The 22,650-nt window shown below is 42.3% G+C and overlaps 1 protein-coding gene and 1 non-coding gene across 3 annotated transcripts; one reads left to right on the plus strand and one right to left on the minus strand.

The window, feature by feature from the left end:
- The first annotated feature begins 1,697 nt into the window (after positions 1–1,697).
- Positions 1,698–19,836, plus strand: LOC784741 (uncharacterized). Of its 2 annotated transcripts, XM_059883575.1 has the most exons (3): positions 1,698–4,464; positions 12,870–12,938; positions 17,932–19,836. In XM_059883575.1, exon 3 carries the CDS (start codon positions 17,942–17,944, stop codon positions 18,395–18,397), a length of 456 nt encoding a protein of 151 aa, XP_059739558.1. In that variant the 5' UTR covers positions 1,698–4,464; positions 12,870–12,938; positions 17,932–17,941; the 3' UTR covers positions 18,398–19,836.
- Positions 13,960–14,031, minus strand: TRNAW-CCA (transfer RNA tryptophan (anticodon CCA)). The gene has a single exon. It is a non-coding gene; the product is annotated as a tRNA-Trp (tRNA).
- Positions 19,837–22,650: the final 2,814 nt, after the last annotated feature.

Consider the following 22,650-nt stretch of genomic DNA (forward strand, 5'->3'; position numbering starts at 1 on the left):
AATCCCCTCCCACCTCCTTCCCCATACCATCCCTCTGGGTCATCCCAGTGCACCAGCCCCGAGCATCCTGTATCATGCATCGAACCTGGACTGGCGATTCATTTCACATATGATATTATACATGTTTCAATGCCATTCTCCCAAATCATCCCACCCTCGCCCTCTCCCGCAGAGTCCAAAAGACTGTTCTATATCTGTGTCTCTTTTGCTGTCTTGCATACAGGGTTATCATTACCATCTTTCTAAATTCCATATATATGTGTTAGTAGACTGTATCCTAACCAGTCAATCTTAAGGGAGATTAAGCCTGAATATTCACTGGGCATTACCATCTTTCTAAATTCCATATATATGTGTTAGTACACTGTATCCTAACCAGTCAATCTTAAGGGAGATTAAGCCTGAATATTCACTGGAAGGATTGATGCTGAAGCTGAAGCTCCAGTATTTTGGTCATCTGATGCAAACAGAAAACTTATTGGAAAAGCCCTGATGCCGGGAAGGATCGAGGGCAGGAGAAGAGGGTGTCAGAGGATGGGACGGCTGAACGGCATCACTGATGCAATGAACGTGAACTTGGGCAAACTCCAGAAGATGATGAGGGACAGGGAGGCCTGGCGTGCTGCAGTCCATGGGGTCACAAAGAGTGGGATACTACTAGGCAACTGAACAACAAACATGGTAAAGCCATGCCTGTGATCCTTAATGGCTGTAAGACCCTGGGCAGGTTCTCAACCCCAACAAATGGTAGTTTCCTGAGCTTTAAAATGGGGATAATAATATTTTGCTCCTAAGACTGTTATGAAGAAAGAAGAGCATACTGAAAGCATTGAATGCGATTCCTGGATCATCATAAGCACTAAGTAGGAGCTCTTATGGTTAGAATTATAGGTACTAAACAAGGGCTACAAACATCCAGATACCACCCAAACTAGGGTTTATACTCATTTCACAACATTACGGCGTGCCTTATAAATAGTTAAAATACTAAACAAACTGTAGACATAACTATAGCAACCCACTTAAGATGGTTCATCACTTGCCAATCTATAAGGTACTCAAAAGCTAGTCAATTCTCTTCCAGACAAACAGATGGCCTTTCCTCATCTTAATATAGGTAGAATGATTTTGTGAACCCAAGCTGATCTGGCTTAAAAATCCAAGCATTCTTTCATCTCTACATAAATTAATAATTCAAAACAACGTATTTAAAGAACCAACTTCCATTTTGCTAAAAACGAGAGTCCATTAATGGATTGTCTCTAAGCTTAGCAAGCTCTTCAGCCGTCTTTTCAGTGGGTTTTTGTTGTCTCCCTCAAATGCACACTGATGGCCAGGCCTCAGCAGCATCAGATGGAATGAGATGCAACTAGCCGACAGTCCAGGACCACCTTCTTCCTGGGCTAGACTTTAACACTGCTACAGTGGACTTTTAATCCATTAATTAACGATGAAAAAGGAAGGGATAAGAGTGCTATATTCTGACATCAATAGTTTCAAACAGCCTAATGAGACTGTTTGGAAGGCATACTAGGATGTCTTCCAAAATTGATGAGCTCAACCATTGATGGGAGTTAACTGAAGAAAACATTCAGTGCAGTTTGCTTCAACAGTTCTTTTCTGAACTGGCTATGAATACTGTAACTGAAGTTCATTTGGAGTTTTTTTATACCATGTTTACAGAGATCCTGAACCATGAAAAAGAACAGCTCCTTATCATCAACTGCTCCATCTGTTCATCTATTCATCCATCACTCTATCCATCCATTCATCCATCACCCATCCATCCATCCAGCTGCCCCATAAATACTTACTGAATGTTTTTCCTCTCATGGAGCTTACCAAAAATGATGAGATATAATATGGAGCTATTATTCTAGAAATAACAATAAATAAAATAAATGGGGGGTGAAGGAATACAGTGCAGTATATGTGTGCAAATTTAAATAGGGGAGCACGGATGGTCTCAGTAAGTAGGCAATATTTGGGCAATGCCCTGAAGGAGGTGAGGGAATAAACCATGCATATGTCTGAAAGAAGAATGTTCCATATAGAGAAACAGCATGTGCAAAGCTGAGTGCGTACTCTGTGAGATGGAGAAATACCAAGGAGGCCTAACATAGCACAATTCCACTGGTCTATGAGACCAGAAAGCCCTGGTATTTTCTCACACTGTGTTATCCTGGGTTCCCTGGAAAACAGAGCCTGAAGAAAGGTTTAAATGCTAAAGCTTTCATGGGAGGTATAATCCATGGTAGCTAAAGTGAGGAGAAAAGAGGGAGATTCAAATACAAGGTGAGGGGCTTCCCTGGTGGTCCAGTGGCTAAGACTCCACACTCCCAAAGCAGGGGGCCTGGGTTCAGTCCCTGGTCTGGGAACTAGATCCTACATGCCACAAAGAAGAGTTCACACGCCACAACTAAACATCCCACGTGCCACAACAAAGACTCCGAGCAGCCAAATAAATGAATCAATATTCAATATAAGATGATGTCCTGTGATACTGGTCACTGCTTTCCAACAAACTTTCCATCAAACTCTATGAGAGAAACAGCTGCTTCTCTCAGGTGTGTCCACCTGGTACCAAGATGAAAAGAAAGAACTGTGCCCCATTACAGCCCATCAGAGAGGGAACGCATAGGGAACTTAGCTGCTGACTCTCTGCTGTCTCCTGTCTACACTGATCAGAGTTTGTCCCACGGGCATTGACTTCCTTGCACTTCTACATATAAAATCATTAGACCTGTGCACTTTATTCTGTGTAAAGATAAATTTCTCTTGAATACTAACAAATGACAAATAGTCTGTTGCTTCAGCCTAGGTCCCAAAGAGAAGATGATGTGTGGCAGGACTAGTGAAATAAACCTTTGTTGATATACGCCACTGAAATTTTAGAGTCAATTTTTGTTGCAGCATAACCTAGCATATCCTGATTGACACAAGGATTCACTGCCCCATTAGCACATTAATGACATGAGGTTTTCAGTAAAGACACCTACTTAATGTTATTTAATCCAGTATTCTCAAACTGTTTTGATTATTGACTATTCTTTCCACAGAGCACCTTTATATAATGGAAGTAGTTTGACAAAACACCGTCTGTATAATCTTCTCCAAGGAGATTGGGCAACACACCCTACTGTGTAATAATTAAAATATTCCCAGATCTTAGCAGTTTGGGAATGAATGATGTCACATTTTTATGCCCAAACTGGACTTCCCCGGTTAGGTAGTGGAAAAGAATCCATCTGCCAGTGCTGGTACACTGGTTCAGTCCCTCCCTGTCGGTATGCCCTGGAGCAACTAAGCCGGTGCACCACAACTACTCAGCCCACGTGCCCTAGAGCCAGTGCTCCGCAAGAGAAGCCACTGCAGTGAGAAGCCCCAGTTCTCCCCAACTAGAGAAAGCCCCTGAGCAGCAACAAAAATCCAGCACAACCAAAAACTAAATAAAATTTTAAAAACACACACATTTATGCCCAAATTAGGGATTCCTAGACCAAGACCTGGAGAAGGCAATGGCAACCCAGTCCAGTACTCTTACCTGGAAAATCCCATGGACAGAGGAGCCTGGTAGGCTGCAGTCCATGGGGTCGCGAAGAGTCAGACACGACTGAGTGACTTCACTTTCACCTTTCACTTTGATGCATTGGAGAAGGAAATGGCAACCCACTTCAGTGTTCTTGCCTGGAGAATCCTAGGGATGGGGGAGCCTGATGGGCTGCTGTCTATGGGGTCTCACCGAGTCAGACACGACTGAAGCGACTTAGCAGCTGTTCTGCTGCATCCCACAGGCCAGCAAGGCCTCACTTGCCCAGTTTAACGACCAATGAAAAGGCCCTAATTCACCGACAGAGAAGAAGACATCATGCTTTACCCGATGGAGGACCCTGTCTGTCTCAAGCAAGGTCCTGGAACAACATCCCATCATGTGCAACGCAGGAGCAAGCAGGCAAGACCGACACGTTGGCAGGTTTCACTGCTGGGGGCTGAGGGAAGCCAGGATTACCAATTGTATGGGAATTGACCTCAGGTGATTCCTGTCAGGCAGATGCCCTGGAGAAGGAAATGGCTATGCTCAGCTGGAGAATGCCTGGCAGGCTTCAGTCAAAGACTGGGATATGGCTGAACATGCACGCGTGCAGTAACGCAAGCACCCACGCACACAGGCACCCACGCAGGGACGGACTCAGGCACCCGCTTACGCACGCTGGCGGCCAAGCACGCAGCCACGCACCCACACACACGCAAGCACATATGTACCCACGCACCCATGCAGGCGCTCAGGCACCCGCACATGCTCTCAGATGCCCACGCAAGCACGCACGCACACAACACACACGCACACAAGCACGCACGCATGCGCACATAAGAACCCATATTCGTGGCACCCAAGTCTACCGTTGCGTGGCAACGGCTGATCGAGGAAAGCCGTTGAGGGGCAGACTCCTCATCAGCCGTTTGGTAAGCTATAGTTAGCTGGGCCGTGAGGCAAGGATGTGGGAAGGTTTGTCCTGTGAGTAGGGTGTAGGTGGAGTAGGCCCTAGTCAGACCGGGGAGAGACAGAGAGCAAGAACACAGCCATTTTGAGTGGCTTGCTCTTCCAACTGCCACTAGAAATTCCTCGATGCCCCTGGGACGTCACAGGGCAAGTATCTTACAGGTAGTTAGAAAAACGCTTGCCCATGTTCTTCTGAGTGCTGTTTGTTGTCACATACCTATTGGTATTTTGTGGTTGCCAGGTAGGCACCTATTTCTATTTGTCTTCTATGACTTGCCATTCTCCAGCACTCACTTTAAGGTCCTGTAGCCCCAGTGCTATGTGATGGTCTCAGGAAGAGTAGGTCTGGGGAGCATAACCCTTCTCGCCCTTTTTTACTTTATCTTGAGTAATTTTCTTTTCATGTTTTATCTCCTCTGCCCAATAATCATGTAACCCCTTCTTTGGCCCAACATGTCAGAACCTCTGATGAACAGAGCACCTTCAGCCATTAGGCACTGACCCCTCCCTCTAGGGGGCCCCAGAATTCTCATCAGATCAGGCACAGGGCAGACACCAGGTTAAGAATTTGTCTTCCATCACCCCTCTATCCAGAGATCTTTCCTCTTTTGCCTCCCAGATGAAAGGGACCTTAAATCAACTCAGGTAAGGCGAGGACGGGCTTCCCTTGTGGCTCAGTGGTAAAGAATCTGCCTGCCAATGCAGGAGATGCAAGAGACACAGGTTCGATTCCTGGCTTGGAAGGTCTCCTGGAAAAGGAAATGGTAACCCACTCCAGTATTCTTGCCTGGGAAATTCCATAGGCAGAGGAGCCTGGCCGGCTACAGTCCATGGGGTCGCAGAGTCGCACACTTCTCCTCCTCCCTTCCTCCCTCATCACTTCTCACTGGATGTCTTTCTTTCCCACAAGGGCTTAGTGGGACTAAGGGTAAATCCAGCATGGCTTCTGTGGTGGTAGAGGTGATGAGGAGAGAGAGGGGAGAATAAATCTGATCCTGAAAATAGATTGAAATTTAAAATGCAACTGGAAATAAGACCTGGAGCAAAGTCACTAAATGATTGATGAATAAACTTAGTAATTAAGTCAACCTAGTTTCTTTGCATATGACTTTCCCCCTGAGAATAATCAACAGAATTCTAAGAAAAGTATTTGCCAAAGTTATGTTATATTTAGTTATCCATAATTCTGTGCAGTGCACAGAGGAAGAAAAAGAAAACCTGGTAAGATGGCCAGGTTCAAGTCTTGCCTGATAATAGAGGTGAATTTTGTGGCTGTTTTGATTATAATTTTTGAGCTAGAATCCAATGTTCTTCCCTGTAGAACTTACCAGAAAGAACTTGGCTGACAGCATGTATAGTGATGAAAGTTTTTTGTAGGCATACTTTTTAGGCAAAAAGAAAGTAGAGCTTTCACTGGTAAAGCATTGCCTTTGTGACAGTTAATGAAGTCTTTCTCTCCAAGGCAGAAGCGGGATAAACAGGCCATGGTGGATTGGGCTCTACCCCTCAAATATAAAGGGGTGGCTGATGAGTTGCTTACACAGGTGAGCAGGAATAGTGAGAATTCCTACTGTGAGCTGGTCCACCTGCTTCCAGTGAGGACTCTGTCCTCAGAGGGGATTGCCCTTAGGCAGAGTGTCATGTGGAGTCAGTGACTTCTTAGGGCAGACCTCAGTTTCCTCATTCTTGAAGATTTCTACAAAAGAAAGCTATTTCCACACCCTTGGGAGTGCTCCAGGAGATGCAAAGGGAGTGAGCCAGGGACCCTTTGTTTTGATACCTCCTACCAACTGAAGTCGCTCAGTCGCGTCCAACTCTTTGTGACCCATGGACTGTAGCCTATCAGGCTCCTCCGTCCATGGGATTTTCCAGGCAAGAGTGCTGGAGTGGATTGCCATTTCCTTCTCCAGGGGATCTTCCTGACCCAGGAATCAAACCCGGGTCTCCCGCATTGCAGGCAGATGCTTTACAGTCTTAGCCACCAGGGAAGCCCCCCTACCAACCATACCTTCATACAACTCTCATTAGTTACCCTGCCTTTGAACTCCTGTCTGGAGGCAAGCACACTGAACCCGTTCCATATACCTGACCCAGTTGAACATTTTCTCTTGTTATTATTAACTCATCAGGTTGGCATTTGTGATAAAAAGCAGGAAAGTGGGGGAAGAACTAGAGATAGCAGAAACTTACTCTTTGATTGCCTGGAATGACTACATTCCTTATATATGCATTGTTTATTTGAAAATATTTAATGAAATCTCCTAGGTAATATTTGATAACAGGTAGTACCCTTGCAAATTTTTTATTGATAGATAGTGTACATACAGAAAAGTGCATGTAACCTAAATGTAAAGCTCACTGAACTTTCAGAACTTTAAACATGCTGTAGCCAATAAATTGAAGTCGCTCAGTTGTGTCCGACTCTTTGCGACCCCATGAACTGTAGCCTACCAGGCTTCTCTGTCCATGGGATTTTCCAGGCACCAGTACTGGAGTGGGTTGCCATCCAGATCAATGAAGAGGACTTGGGATTTCCCTAGCAGTCCAGTGGTTAGGACTCTGTGTTTCTACTGCAGGGGGCATGGTTTCAATCCCTGGTCTGGGAACTAGATCCCACAAGCCACTTAGCACAAATAAGTAAATAAATCTTTACCCACAACCCCAGAAGCCCCCTCCCCCAAATACTCATTCCAGACACAGCTTCTCCCCCTTGGGGTAACCAATAGCCTGACCCCTAATAGCAGAGATTCCTTTTGCCTGCCTCTGTACTCTATATAAATTGAAACTTATAGCCTGTGCTCTTTTTTCCTGACTTCTCTCAGTCTGCATTCTGTTTGTGAGAGCCTTCCTTATTACTCTGTGTAGTGATACATTGTTTCTTCTCATTGCTGCACAGCGGTATAAATACACTAGAATGTGTTTATCCGCTTTCCTGTTGATGGACCTTTGGGTAGTTTCCAGTTCAGTGCTGTTACAAACACCCAAATTCATGTCCTTTCATCAACACACGTATGCACTGTTTTGGGATATGTACCCAGGAATTACTGGGTCATAGGGTAAGCAGGTGTTCAGCTTTAGTAGGTATTAACTGTTAGCAAACAGTTTCTTTGTGGTTGTACCAGTTTGCACTTCCACTAGCATTGAGGAGACTACTGGTTGCTCTACAGTCTCTCCTAAAATGTACTCAGATCAGTCCCCTACCTACTAAAGTTGAAAGAAAGTTACCTACTGCCTACTAAGGGATGTGGTATTTCTAGTGGCTCAAAATCCAGATTCTGGAACTAGACTTTCTGGCTTCATATTCCAGCTTTATCCTTTAATAGGTGTGTGACCTTAGACACCTTACTTAATTTTTCTGTGCCTCAGTTTTTTTCTTCTGTAAAATGAGGACAATAACTAGATCATCTACCTCATAGAGTTAAGGATTAAATGAGTTAATGCATGTAGAACACTGAGGATAGTGCCTGGCACATAGACAATACTCCATAAGTCTTAGATATTATTTTCATTCAAATGCATCAAAAAAAAAAATCAGTTGCCACCAGTGCAGTAAGAGAGTTGTGTATCTTACTGTAAAAGAAAGAGAAAGTTTCCCACATACCCAGGGAGGCAGTCAGATAAGTGCCACAAGGGGTCTCTGTATGCAGGAGCAAGATAGCATGCATGTCTCAATCTCGGGCTATGCCAGTCACAGGTAATTCTTGGGAACTTGTATGTGAAAATTAAACTAGAATGTCAGTGCTCCAAAATATTCATAGGAGAGTATGAACCATGTACGGAGAAGGCAATGGCACCCCACTCCAGTACTCTTGTTGGAGAATCCCATGGATGGAGGAGCCGGGAAGGCTGGAGTCCATGGGGTCGCTGAGGGTCGGACATGACTGAGTGACTTCCCTTTCACTTTTCACTTTCATGCATTGGAGAAGGAAATGGCAACCCTCTCCAGTGTCCCTGGAGAATCCCAGGGACGGGGGAGCCTGGTGGGCTGCCGTCTATGGGGTCACACAGAGTCGGACACGACTGAAGCGACTGCAGCAGCAGCAGCATGAACCATGTATACAATCACTATAAATGGCAGTCTGGGCTTTATTTATTTGGCCAATGAAGCCACTGACATCTCTCCTCTTTAACGTAGCAGATAACAGTTTTAGTGAATTGTTTACAAACTCTATAAACTTTTACAGTCTAGCCCTTGGCAAACTCCACTTTAGGAATTAACATAAATATGGATTTCAGTAAATAACTATAGATTCAGTAAATATTCCACGGAGGAAAGAGAAATAGTACAGAATGATGATAGGAGAGTAGGTAGGAAGTTTAAAGACACGCAAAGCTGACACTCCAGTCTCCATGAGTGAGTCATTGGCTAGAATTGGCTTTTAATGTTAAATATCAGCAAATCAGCAAATACATTTTTTGTGTCCATCTTCTAGCTTTTGTTGTTGTTGACATGAGTCGATCCATCATGTCTCTTTGTAACCCCATGGACTGTAGCCCACCAGGCTCCTCTGTCCATGGGATTCTCCAGGCAAGAATACTGGAGTGGGTTGCCATGCCCTCCTCCAGGGGATCTTCCCCACCCAGGGATGGAACCCACATATCCTACTTTAGCAGGTGGAATCTTTACCACTGAGCCACCAGGGAAGCCCATCTTCTATTACAGCTTGCACTGTGTTTAGCTGCTCAGTTGTGTCCAGCTCTTTGCGACCCCGTGGACTGTAGCCCGCCAGGCTCCTCTGTCCATGGAATTCTCCAGGCAAGAATACTGGAGTGGGTTACCACACTCTCCTCCAGGGGATCTTCTCAGCCCAGGGATTGAACCCAGGTCTCTAGCATCACATGCAGATTCTTTATCATCTGAGCCACCAGTGTAGCTTGCTGCTGGTGCTGCTAAGTCACTTCAGTTGTGTCCAACTCTGTGAGACCCCATAGACAGCAGCCCACCAGGCTCAGCCATCCGTGGGATTCCCCAGGCAGGAACACCGGAGTGGGTTGTCATTTCCTTCTCCAATGCATGAAAGTGAAATGTGAAAGTGAAGTCGCTCAGTCATGTGCGACTCTTTGCAACCCCATGGACTGCAGCCTACTAGGCTCCTCTGTCCATGGGATTTTATAGGCAAGAGTACTGGAGTGGGTTGCCAATGCCTTCTCCACCAGTGTAGCTTAGTGGGTCGCAACTCTGGCTGCCTATTAGACTCACCTGGGGGACTTCCCTAGTGGTCCAATGGTTGGGACTCTATGCTTCCACTGTAGATGGGGGTGGGGGAGTGACTAGGGTCTGTTCCCTGATCTGGGAACTAGTTTCCCACACACTACTCAGTGTGGTCAAAGAAAATAGAATTACCTGGGGAACTTTAAAAAATTCACATTCCCCCCAACAACAACAACAAAAAATGCTCAGCTTCTCACCCAGAAATGTCAATTAAGTTTGTTTGTCAGCAGGGCCCAGAATTTTTTTTTTTTTTTTCTCAAGGTCTCCAAGTGATTCTATTGGGCAGCCAGAGATGGGAAATATTTGCTCCTGAGTGTCACTGCAACAATCCTGGTGGTGCTTTCTGAATGGTTGTCTCTTGCAGTGGGGTCACAAGGGAGGATCTTGAGTAGTTTCTGTGGAATCTGTCTGGTTTAGTCAAGAAAAGCTCAAAACACTGGCTCAACGGGTTTTTATCTGGTACATTTTCTCTCCTACCTATCACCTCAGAATATTCCAATCTATGTTAAGCCTTCCTGTGGTTTCTAAAGCACAATTCTTTCTGAACTAAAGACTTCCCATTTCAAATCTCATGGGCTACGATTCAATCTAGAGCAGAACTAAACAGAATTTAAGTACCCCAATTAGTAATTGGATTGAAAAGACTCGGGAAAGTGCCCTTCATAAAAGAGTGAACTTGTGCTTTATGTGATGGTTGTTGCTATCACCTGTGGTTTCAACTGCAGAAAAAATAGGAAAAAGTCATGGAATAATCATTGTATTGGGTTGGCAAAAATGTTCATTCTGGTTTTTCCATGAAATGTCACAAGAACCCAAATGAACTTTTTGGCCAATGCAATATTTGAACGTGAATTTGAGTTTCTGGCTCAGCCACTTGTTAGCTATGAGTCGTTGCCTTCTCTGAGCAGATGTTTCATGAAAGATGGAAGTATTAGCAGATCTCAGAAGGAAATTTTATAGGTTAAGGGAGCTAATGTTAGTGGTGCTTGGCAAGGAGTGAGTCTCAAGTAAATGGCAGTTACCCTAGTGTGTTATTCGGCTAATGCTATAATGCTGCTCCATAGCAAACACCCCACCCCTAAATCTTAGTGGTTGACTAAGATACCATTGATGTTCTTACTCATGTGTCTGTGGGTCACTTATGGCAGCTCTGCTTAAGGCTGTGAATCAGACTGAGGTCTGTTCATATGTGTCTCATTTTGCAGTCAGCAGCTTCCTGGGGTATGCACTTCTCATGGCAGATGACAGAAATACACGAAGAACTTGGCAGAAATTTGCAATGCCCTTTAATATCTCAGCGCAGAACTCATTAATGATAACTTGTGCCCATTTTCCCTTAGCCCGAGGAGTCATATGGCTAATTTCAAGGTCAATGGGATGGAGAAGTATAATCTACCTCGTGAAACTATGGCACAATACAGAGAATAGAAGGAGAAATTTCAAACAAATAATACATTCTTCCACACTTCCCTTCTGCATGGTGTCAACAGAGGACAAACGAAGGGTGGGTAAGGAGGGAAGAAATAAGTAGTTGGATCCCGTAGGAACTCTACCTTGTGCCTCATTTGTAAGCGCTTGTCTGGCCTCCTTTGTAGAACTGCTCCAGCACTCGTTGCAGGCACAGAAATGCAGTTCTGTGGGCGTGGCAGCTTTCTGGATCCTCCCCCACTCCAGGTATTTGTGATGAGAGACACACTACTCAGAGACAGTCTAGAATTCACCAGAAGCCTTCTTACATTCTGCTTGCAGGAACACATCTAATTTTATTTAGGAAGATACACAGAAGCAAGAGCTGGTGAAATTCAGCAAAACAGACTATACTATATACCAGGTGTCAAAATAACCAGATCTTTGTCTAAATTCAACCCCTTCTCTTTACCCTTTCCAACAACTTTTTAATGTATGGGCGCTGCCTCTTATGATTTGCTCCAAATGACATCATCTCTTCTCCAGTATATAATAAAGTGAATTGGTCAGTTGCATCCGACTCTTTGCGACTCCAGGGAGCCTACCAGGCTCCTCCGTCCATGGGATTCTCCAGGCAAGAGTACTGGAGTGGGTTTCAATTTCCTTCTCCAGGGGATCTTCCCAGACCAGGGACTGAACCCAGGTCTCCCACATTGCAGACAGACACTAACCTCTGAGCCACCAGGGAAGACCCTAGTATATAATGGTGGTAGGCTAAGAGTCCTTCATTTCAATTCTAATATTTCATTTGTATTTCAAATCTTGGTGAATAGGCAGCCCCACCTCTATTTAACCAGAGGGTTCTGGCCAAATATGTAGTGTGGTTGTAGACAGTTACCAGATACACCCTCATAATTCACTAATTTCAGGAGGAGTATAGTGAATTAATCAAAGGTGCTTAACTGTAATAAATGAGGATCACTCAGAAAGTATCTCAAGATATCAAACTGTATGAAAGTCATCTCCCTAAAGATTTTTGTTGAAGGATATTTAGCAACAGCTGTGTGATCAGAGGATGGCAGGCAGAGCTGGGCTCTGTTACAATCTCAGAAGGGTTACACAACCACCCTTCTCCGGGTGTGGTCCCTGGACCTCCAACATCAAAATCACCAGGACTGTTTGTTAAAAATGCAGAGTCACAGGCAACCCCCAGACTTAATGAATTGGAATTTCTGGGTGCAGGACCTAAGAATTTCCACTTCTGTATACATCAAGGCTTTTGTATAACCTCAAATATAGACAAAGTTCTCATAATCTTTGATTCCCAGTATCAGTTATGGAAAATGTGAAGTTTTTCTAATGCCAACTTAATCATTCTTGCTGTTAAACGAAAAGGATCTCTTTCATTATTACTATTACTGAAGGTTTTTTTAAAAGACTAAATTTGTTGAAACTTTCAGCCAGGGTACTACTGTAATAAGATTTCTTTTGCCCCCTTTGCTTTTTTTTTTTAACATAATTTGAACATTTGTAACTATTTTTCATTAAAACTATTTCAGTAATAACCATTTTCCTCCCATTTTCTCAAATACCAATGGCCTACAAAACTTGTATAAACATTTTTAGATGAAAGATGCAAGTTAAGAGACACAATTATTGGGAAGGACAGGAGATTTTATTTGTGTGTTACATTTAACACATTTCCCCCCTAATGAATAGATGATAAACTGCCTTTTTATGGTGTTTTAGGTAAAAGGACTGTCTTCGGTGAAAGTGGTGTAACCACCTAAATAAGGATTATCTTTCATCTTCCACTTCGTAAGTATATTTTAATATTTTTAATCTGTGTGCATGGGATAATAAAAAACATCAACTGCTTCAATAAGTGAATTAAACAAAAAGACAGTTTTGAGAGCTGAGAGAAGTATAAAAAACATCAACCAAGAACAAGTCTAATGGACTCCTCCCTCCCTTTTCTACCTTCTTTCACCTCCTATTATTACATGTAAGTGTAAAGGGGTTCATCTTAACGGATTCCTGCTTCCAACTATGTGGAAAGTGAATTGGAATCATTTGGAATATTCTGAAACCTTACTGTAATCATGAACACAAAGATGTAAAAAGATGTTGAAACATCTGTTTTCCAGATCAAGAGTATCACCCAGATAGTTGGGGGGAAAAAGTCTTCCATTAGCTTGCCTTTAATCTAATTAGCAAATACATGTCATTCTAAAAGATTCTGGTAACCATTGCTCAGAGGGAGAACAATCCAGAAAAGAAACACAAAAAGGATATTTTCAGCACCATGAAATTTAAGGACTAACAGAACTATGGTAAGAAAGATAATGATAAAGCTCATGCATTTAAGACTTTTATGTGGTTGGGCTCAGAGTTTTTTTTACTTCATTTTATGACAAGTAAATAGTTGAGTAACAAGAAGAAAATAATATTACCTTCAAAGATTTTCCACAGAAAAAATATTTCCCTGTGAAAATACCAAGATCTTTCCTGACCAAGAGGATTGGAATGTCAAGGGTTCAAATGCACTCACTGAGCATTTATTTCTATTTTGAATTTCCCTAAACTGTTTGCCTCAACATATCCTCCCAACATTTTTGAGAGAGGTCAAGGGTTTAAGAGGCCCTGGGGTTTAAGCTAACAATTCTGGTTCACAAACATATCTCATGTCAAAAGTTGAGTGTGCTATAGAAAGTGAAGTTGCTCAGTCATATCCGACTCTTTGCGATCCCGTGGACTGAAGCCCACCAGGCTCCTCCGTCCATGGGATTCTCCAGGCAAGAATACTGGAGTGGGTTGCCGTTCCCTTCTCCAGGAGATCTTCCCGACCCAGGGATTGAACCCGGGTCTCCTGCATTGGAGGCAGACGCTTTACCGTCTGAGCCACCAGGGAAGTCTTGAGTGTGCCATAGCTGAACATAAAATGGCCACATCTGTTAGGCTGCCTGGTGATTTTACTTGCAGTATCCAGCACATTGGGCTATTACAGTGCTCCAGCAGTAAAAGGTATCAATGTAACCTGATTCTATTTTCTTTTATTGAGAATCAGTTTTGTGTTTGGTTCACAGCTATTCATAACTAAACTTTGAGTTTTTCCACCAGAGTCTTGATGCCTGTTTCCAAAACAAATACTGTGCCTTAAAATTGGCCTACACAGATATTTTCCTTAATTGAAGAGTGAAAGATTTTTACCCCAATTTATTCATTTTTGTTTCTGTATTGTTTTAATGTACCTGACATGTGTGATCTTATGCATATATACACCATATCTCTCCCCACAATCCTCAGGCATGTCACATCTTCAGACTTCTACTAATGTGCTTGGCATATTTTCAGGCCAAGGTGAAATCTGAATTTGCATACTCAAGACTTCCCAGAAACTCTCAGCTGCTCTGATGTCCTCACTTCTTTACCCCCACCTCTGTATCGCTCTGGGTATCATTGGGTCCATGAAGTTATCTGCATTTGATTAACTGAGTGGAAGAGGAGATAGGCCTCTGAAGGAGGATCTCAAATACATGAAGTTCATCTCTATTCTTTGTATTTCAGATGCATGATATTTGTAAATCACTTATTTCTAGTTGCACATCTGATAGAAGCTTTGCTTCCTCCGTATACACAAACCCGTTGTCACATATTATATCATGATGATAGAAATAATTGCAAAGGTAAAGTAAATGATGGCTGTGGTTACATTGTAAACAACTTAGTTAGAACAGGTGTTTGTTACGAGAGAATATGTAAGGAAAGGGTTTATTGACGTATGAGAGAGAGTTGTATCGAAATCAGGGCTATCATTCCATGTAAGAAGACCAGGTATGTATGCCCAAAGGCATAAGTGGTTTCAATCTATTCATACTGAGGATAATTTGGGGGCGTAGGAATGAAAAAGCAGGATAGATGGTGAATCATACAAGTATCTTGGTAGAAAATGTCTCAGATCATCCTTTCATTTGGTAAAATTAATAAAAATCATTACACACATAAAGATGGAATTTGTCATGTGATATGGATGAGTAAAGTGCTTAAAATGATCACAGAATGTTCTTTTCACCAGGCCATCAAGCTCTTTCCCTTGTTTTTTCACATTTTCTTTTGTGTCCTTTAGTAACTTGGTTTTGGACTGTACTTGATTTATATCCTGTTAGTATCATGTATGGAGAAGGCAATGGCACCCCAGTCCAGTACTCTTGCCTGGAGAATCCCATGGACAGAGGAGCCTGGTAGGCTTCAGTCCATGGGGTCTCGAAGGGTCAGACACGACTGAGCGACTTCACTTTCACTTTTCACTTTCATGCATTAGAGAAGGAAATGGCAACCCACTCCAGTGTTTTATCCTGGAGAATCCCAGGGATGGCGAGGCCTGGTGGGCTGCCTCTATGGGATCGCACTGAGTCAGACACAACTGAAGCGACTCAGCAGCAGTAGCATTCATTTTTGTAAAGGCCACTGCTTGAAGGACTCTGGACTTGTGTGTGCAATTGTGACTGCAATAAGTAGGGCACAATTCCTAGCATATATGATAGACTCCAGATCAAAATTTGTTGAATGAATGAAAAAAAAATAGTGGCTTTAGACTGAATTATGATGGCAAATTTGCACATGCACACACACACACTTTTTTTTTTTTTTTTTTTACAATTACGGGGATGAACCGGAATTCTTTAAGATGTAAAGCTTAGTTCTGGAAAAGGGAATGGCAACCCACTCCAATATTCTTGCCTGGAAAATGGACAATATTCTTGCCTGGAGGTTATAGTCCATGAGGTTGCAAAGAGTTGGACACAACTGAGTGAGCACCTCACTAAACTGGCGGGGGCGGTGCAGAAAAAAGATTTAAAGCTTAGTTCTAAATAGGGATGCCTCTATTGATATTTGACTATTATGCACCCCACCCCCCATAGGGTTCTCTGAATCTGAACTGGAGTACCTTTCCCTGTCCTTGCAGTGAGCTGCAGACACTTGATCTCTCCAGTGGAGATTGCCAAACTTTGCGGGCAGAAACCTGGTCTTATATCATCTTTGAAGTTCTCACTGCACCTAATTTAGGGCATACCCATAGAGAAGGTACTATTAGTACCCCCATTTTCAGATGAGGAAACTGAGGTTAAGCAACTGAAGTCATCTTAAGTTAAAGTCAGATAGTGGTGAAGACAGTGCTGGCGTCTGATCCCTGGCAGTGTGATGCCTGAGGCTCCTCTGTCTAGGGTAATGTATCAGAAAGGTAGCTGCTACCCTTTTTTTCCCCCAAAAAAGTAAGGTAAGTAGTCAACTATGAAATTAAAACTCAAAGAATAAGAGTAACAAAATAACTAAGTGTTCTAGACCTGCCAAGACATTGGAGTAACTTAGATAGAAATTATGAAACCGTATTATTTCTGTCCTGGGTATTTACTCAACAAGATCCAAGCACATAAATCCAGTTCAGGAGAGAGATTCAGGGGAATCATTTCCTTTTCCCTCTCTGTAGACACTACATCATTCAAGTGACAAGGAAGACCTAAAAGGGAACCTGTTGTGTGAAATTAGTAGTATGGATCAAACAGAGTGTGGCCAGTCCTCTGGAATTGCCTGAAACTCTCCAGTGAGAAGCAAAGGGAATTTTTCTCTAGTATGGTGATCCTCTCACAGCTGATGCCCCATCCTCTGTCTCTCTTCCTTCTGGCCAGTTTGCTTCTTGAAGCTAGGCAGAACGTCCTTAAAGAAATGGGCATCCTCTGCCTCTCTACTTTCAATTATCAGTAGTTTGGGAAGCTTTGTGGAGTCTGCAGGACATAGGCCAGTTAGGAGAGAAAGAGAGGGATGGGGGCAGTGGTGAGGGAAGAGACATACACATGGAGACAGTGAGACATGGAGAGACACAAAATGACACTGAAAGTCCTTGAGAATGTACTGACTTTAGAAAGCCTTTTAAAAACCAATCACTAATTCAATATGATGAATTACCTTAAAGTAGTTTGTAGAGTATTTCCTGAGAAGAACTGGAGGTCACTTCAAAATAAATAAATAAACCACAGCTCACGTGCTGATGTTTTAAAGAGAAAAGGCAATTGCTAAAAATGACTGTCCAATTTCCATTACTTACTACAGTCATTAGAAACAAGGAATATGTATATTGATCTGAAGTGGTTCAAACAGTATTTTCTTTGTTCAAACCAATTTAGCTGGAGGAAAAGTCAAGAGTTTGCCTTATGTGGGGGCAGTGGGGGGGGCATTGTGGAGAGAAAGAGATTCTTTACAGAAAGAACTGTTGTTTTTCTATCCTAGGGCCACTGACCTAAGAAAAATAACTGGGTTTCTATTAAAGCAAAGCAATTTTTGCCCCTGACCAAGCAATTTTTGCCCCTGATCACTATTGGTTTAACTCTAGGCCCTCGAGACTCAAAGTAGGTTTGGAATTAGCAATATCAGTACAATCTGGGCATACATTAGAAAGGTAGACTCTCTGGCCCCACCCCAGTCCTAACTGAATCATAATCTAGTTAATCATAATCATAATCATGAAACAATTCATATGCACATTGTTTGAGAAGTACTAGTCTAGACAAACATGAATGGTTATTTAAACATTTGATAGACAAAAGAGATGGTTAAATAAAGGAGGAAATACTATCTGATAAAAGCACTTTTGTCCAAAGATTTGTTGGTGTTGATAAACTTGCTCCTATCCACTTAAGCCAGGTTTGAAGTAAAAACTTAATAGGCCCATTCTGAAATGACTTTTACCAGCTCCAGCGTCCTCATGGTTGACTGAGCTCCCACAAATGGTTGTTGACTTTGTTTGTGTCCCCAGGTGAGCAGAAATGAGTGAACAAGCAGAAAAGAGCAGTTCCGTGCGAGAGAGACCTGCACGTCAAAGTTCTCCTGAGAAACCGAGCGAGAAGGAACTGAAGCAAATGAAATGGTTGGATCGGCAGTTAAAACAGTTGTCATTTCAAAATCCCGGGCCTCAGGTAGCCAACTTTAATCCTGAAGTAAGGCAGCAGATAAAGAAAGGGCAAATGGCAAAGAAGAATGAGCTTGTTCCTGAAAAACGTGAAGTCAACAAGTATGACGAAAAGGGCAGGCTCACCTTCAATAAGGCTGACCTGTGTGACTGCCTTGATGAAGACTGCCTGGGTTGCTTCTACCCGTGCCCCAAGTGTAACTCCACCAAGTGCGGGCCCACTTGCCGCTGCAACCGCCGCTGGGCCTACGACACCATAGTTGATGAGAATGGGGAGGTCATCAGCAAGATGCCATTCGACCTCTCTGAATAGGACCAGCCCTCCAGGCTGATCAATTTTCTCTGCTTTGCAGTTAAACCAGCCGCTTTCTCCTGGATGAATTTTAGGACTGGGGGAAGAAAGTTTTAAAAATAGAGTTTAGACTAGTTAGTGTTCTCTGAAGCCGGTAAAGCGTCTGCCTGTAATGCAGGAGACCTGGGTTCGATTCCTGGGTTGGGAAGATCCCCTGGAGAAGGAAATGGCAATCCACTCCAGCACTCTTGCCTGGAAAGTCCCATAGACAGAGGAGCCTGACAGGCTACAGTCCATGGGGTCGCAAAGAGTCGGACACAACTGAGCCACTTCACTTTCACTTTCTCTAACCTTCCTGCTGTGATGACTCAAATTCCTCCTCTGGTAACCAGCAACTCCATTGCTACTCTCCTCTCAGATTAAAAATCCCTCTCCTCTTTGCTGGTACCTTAGGAGATAGAGTTTTAGGATTTTTAGAATTCTGTAGCTGAGAGCTTGTCTTGACATAGAACTTATGTTTATAATAGCTAGTTACCGTTAGGATCTTACACTTTATCAATTCTAAATCAGAATTGCCATTTGGATTGACTTGGCACTACATACTCATAGTCTCATCTTTTAGTGTTACTGTTTTAACAATATTAAAATGAAATTAAAAAAAAAAAAACTTTAATAGGCCCCATGGCCCCGTGGCCCAACATATGAGCACAAAAGCAGAGATTCAATTTAAGTGATATCCAAAATGCCAACTGGAAGCAGACTTCAAAGGACAAATTTTTATCTAAATGTTTCATACAAATCATTTTAAAGCATTTTTTTGGTGGCTAAGGTTACCAGCCACACAGAACTGACCAAGGTGGTACAAAATTCCTAAGACCTAAGTTGCATTTGGTTTTGTAGGTACAGGATTTGAGACAATTCAGCTAGAGTTTCTGCTGACCTCAGTGAAGATCCCATCTCAGAAGACTGCTGTGAAACATCTGGGCCGGGTTTGGCAGCTATTGCACAAAACTGTTTTTAGGGGAAAATCTCTATGAAAATGTTCACACCCACAGCGTCATTGGGAAAGTTTCTCTTCAGTCATCTTTGATATCAAGTTTTATTCAAATGATCTGTAAGGAGAAAATTGCTTTTTCCACATTTCCATGTTTACTTCTCATGAACATTTAATTGCTTCTTCTGAAGCTTTGGATTGGGCACAAAGAGACTTTCCACTGAACACAGTTGTGCAGGCACTGGCTGAGGCTGCAGACGTAATGGGCTAAAAATAGACTGAAGGCCCCTATCTCCATCCCACCAAATGGCTATGTATGTTTACCCACTAGAAAATATTCACCTGAGACCTCAATATTTTGCCTCTGATTAACTCACCCGAAATCTCTGTGTGGCAAATTCATTAATAAAAATTATTAATTATTCATTAATAATTAATTTTAATTAATAAAAATTAATTAATTTTCCTTACTTTGATTTTTTTGTGTGTGTGAGAAAGTGTGTGTGTTTTAGACCCAAGAGAAAAAAATAAAACTTTTTCCCCCTTCCCTAAAGCAAATCCATATTTTGTTCTTTGGCCAATACCAATCACTTTCCATCAGAAATTCCTGATAGTGATATTAGGTTGGTGCAAAAGTTTTGCCTCATCCGCCATATTCCTGACCTTTTGCCAACCGCCCACCACTTCTTCAAGCATCTTGACAACGTTTTGTGGGGGGAAGGCTTCCACAACCAGCAGGAGGCAGAAAATGCTTTCCAAGAATTTAACCAAATCCTGAAGCACAGATTTTTTTAAAATTATTCATTAATTTTTTAAATTAATTTTTTAATTGAAGGATAATTGTTTTACATAATTTGTTGTTTTCTGTCAAACCTCAACATGAATCAGCCATAAGTATATGTATGTCCCCTCCCTCTTGAACCTCCCTCTCATCTCCCTCCCCATCCCACCCCTCTACGTTGGTACAGAGACCCTGTTTGAGATCCTGGAGATATACAGCAAAGTCCCTTTGGCTATCTATTTCACATATGGTAAAGTAAGTTTCCATGTTACTCTCGCCATACATCTCACCCTCTCCTGCCTTCTCCCCGTGTCCACGAGTCTGTTCTCTCTGTCTGTTTCTCCACTGCTGCCCTGCAAATAAATTCTTTGGTACCATCTTTCTAGATTCCATATATATGTGTTAGTATATGGTATTTATGTTTCTCTTTCTGACTGACTTCACTCTGTATAATAGGCTCTAGGTTCATCCACCTCATTGGAACTGACTCAGATGTGTTCCTTTTTATGGCTGAGTAATATTTCATTGTGTATATGTACCACGACTTCTTTATCCATTCATCTGTCGAAGGACATCTAGGTTGCTTCCATGTCCTAGCTGTTTTAAATAGTGCTGCAGTGAACATTAGGGTACATGTGTCTTTTTCAATTTTGGTTTCCTCAGGGTATATGCCTAGCAGTGGGATTACAGGGTTATATGGTGGTTTTATTCCTAGTTTTTTAAGGAATCTCCATACTGTCTTCCATAGTGACTGTATTAATTTACATTCCCACCAACAGTGCAAGTGTTTATCCACACCCTCTCCTGTGTGTAGACATTTTGATGATGGCCATTCTGACCGGTGTGAGGTGATACTTCATTGTAGTTTGGATTTGCATTTCTCTCATAATGAGCAATATTGAGCATCTATTCATGTCTTTCTTAGCCATCTGTGTGTCTCCTTTGGAGAAATGTCTGTTTTGATCTTTTCCCACTTTTTAATTGGGTTGTTTTCTGCTATTGAGTTGTATGAATGAGCTGCTTGTATATTTTGGAAATTAATCCTTTGTCAGTTGTTTGATTTGCTATTATTTTCTCCCGTTCTGAGGGTTGTCTTTTCACCCTTCTTATAGTTTTGTTTGCTGTGCAAAAGCTTTTAAATTAATCAGGTCCCACTTGTTTACATTCATTTTTATTTCCATTCCTCTAGGAGGTGGGTCATAGAGGATCTTGCTTTATGATATTGAGTGTTCTGCCTGTGTTTTCCTCTAAGAGTTTTATATTTCCTGGTCTTATATTTAGATCTTTAATCCATTTTGAGTTTCTCTTTGTGTATGGTGTTAAGAACTGTTCTAATTTCATTCTTTTACATGTAGCTATCCAGTTTTCCCATCACTGCTTATTGAAGAGGTTGGCTTTGCCCCATTGTATATTCTTGCCTCCTGTCTTGTTCCATTGGTCTATATTTCTGTTTGTGAAGCACAGATTTTTATGCTACAGGAATAAACAAGCTTACTTCTTGTTGGAAAAAATCTGTTGATTATAATGGTTCCTATTTTGATTCATAAAGATGTGTTTGAGGTTAGTTATAATGATTTAAAATTCGTGGTCTGAAACCGCAATTACATTTGCAGCAACCTCATACTTTGCTTGTTTTTACAGGTCATCTTAGACCAAGAGTTTAAATAAAATGGGCTATCAAAATTAGTAGTTTTTCTTTTTAATGCTCAAACTGGTCTATCTAGCTTTGCTGAATTGGTGAAGATGGGCTTCAGAAGTACAAACTGAACTTTTCATTCTAGTCAAAGAACAATCTTATGCTTCAAAGACAGGAACCCAGGGACTTCCCTGGCAGTCCAGTGGTTAAGACTCTGTGTTTCCAGCACAGGGGATGTGGGTTCAATCCCTGGTTGCAGAACTAAGGTTCTACATGCTGTGCAGCCAAAAAAAATTTTTTTTTTAGTTTAAAAAAAGATGGGAACCAAAACTTTCTCAAAGCAATTCGTCTGAACCTACCTGGAATCTTTGCAGTGCAATAGTTGTTATCACTGTCCATTTACCTGCTGAAGTGCCCTTTGCATTTGAAAAGCAAAGAGGTAACCGTGTTACCATGTTCACAAAACTACGAGAGAAAGGTTGATAAACAATTTATAACCACTTTCACAGCAAAGAACACATTTGTCTGAGCATTTGGAGGCTGCTATTTGCAGTCAGTTAACAATTCCCAAGGTGTGGTAGGTAACCCTCCAGGATGGTCCCCAGTGATCCTCTGATATTTTGTAATGCTTTTCCCTGAACTGGTGGCTGAACTTAGTGACTTGGTTCTAATGAACAGAATAAGGCCCAAGTGATGGTGACTGGAGACTTGGTCATAAAGGGCAATGTGGCCTTTCTCTTGCATCATCATGATCATCTGCTCTAGAGCAGGCCGGCTGCCCTATGTGAGCAGCCCTATGAGGAAGCCAACATGAGAAAGAATTGGCAACTCTGGCCAACAACCTCATGAGTATTTTTGGAAAG

Source organism: Bos taurus, chromosome X (assembly GCF_002263795.3).
Source record: "Bos taurus isolate L1 Dominette 01449 registration number 42190680 breed Hereford chromosome X, ARS-UCD2.0, whole genome shotgun sequence".
Classification (NCBI taxonomy): Eukaryota; Metazoa; Chordata; class Mammalia; order Artiodactyla; family Bovidae; genus Bos; species Bos taurus.

Bases quoted from the DNA above. Each gene is read 5' to 3' on its own strand.
- LOC784741 (XM_059883575.1), top strand. From the start codon at position 17,942: ATGAGTGAACAAGCAGAAAAGAGCAGTTCCGTGCGAGAGAGACCTGCA.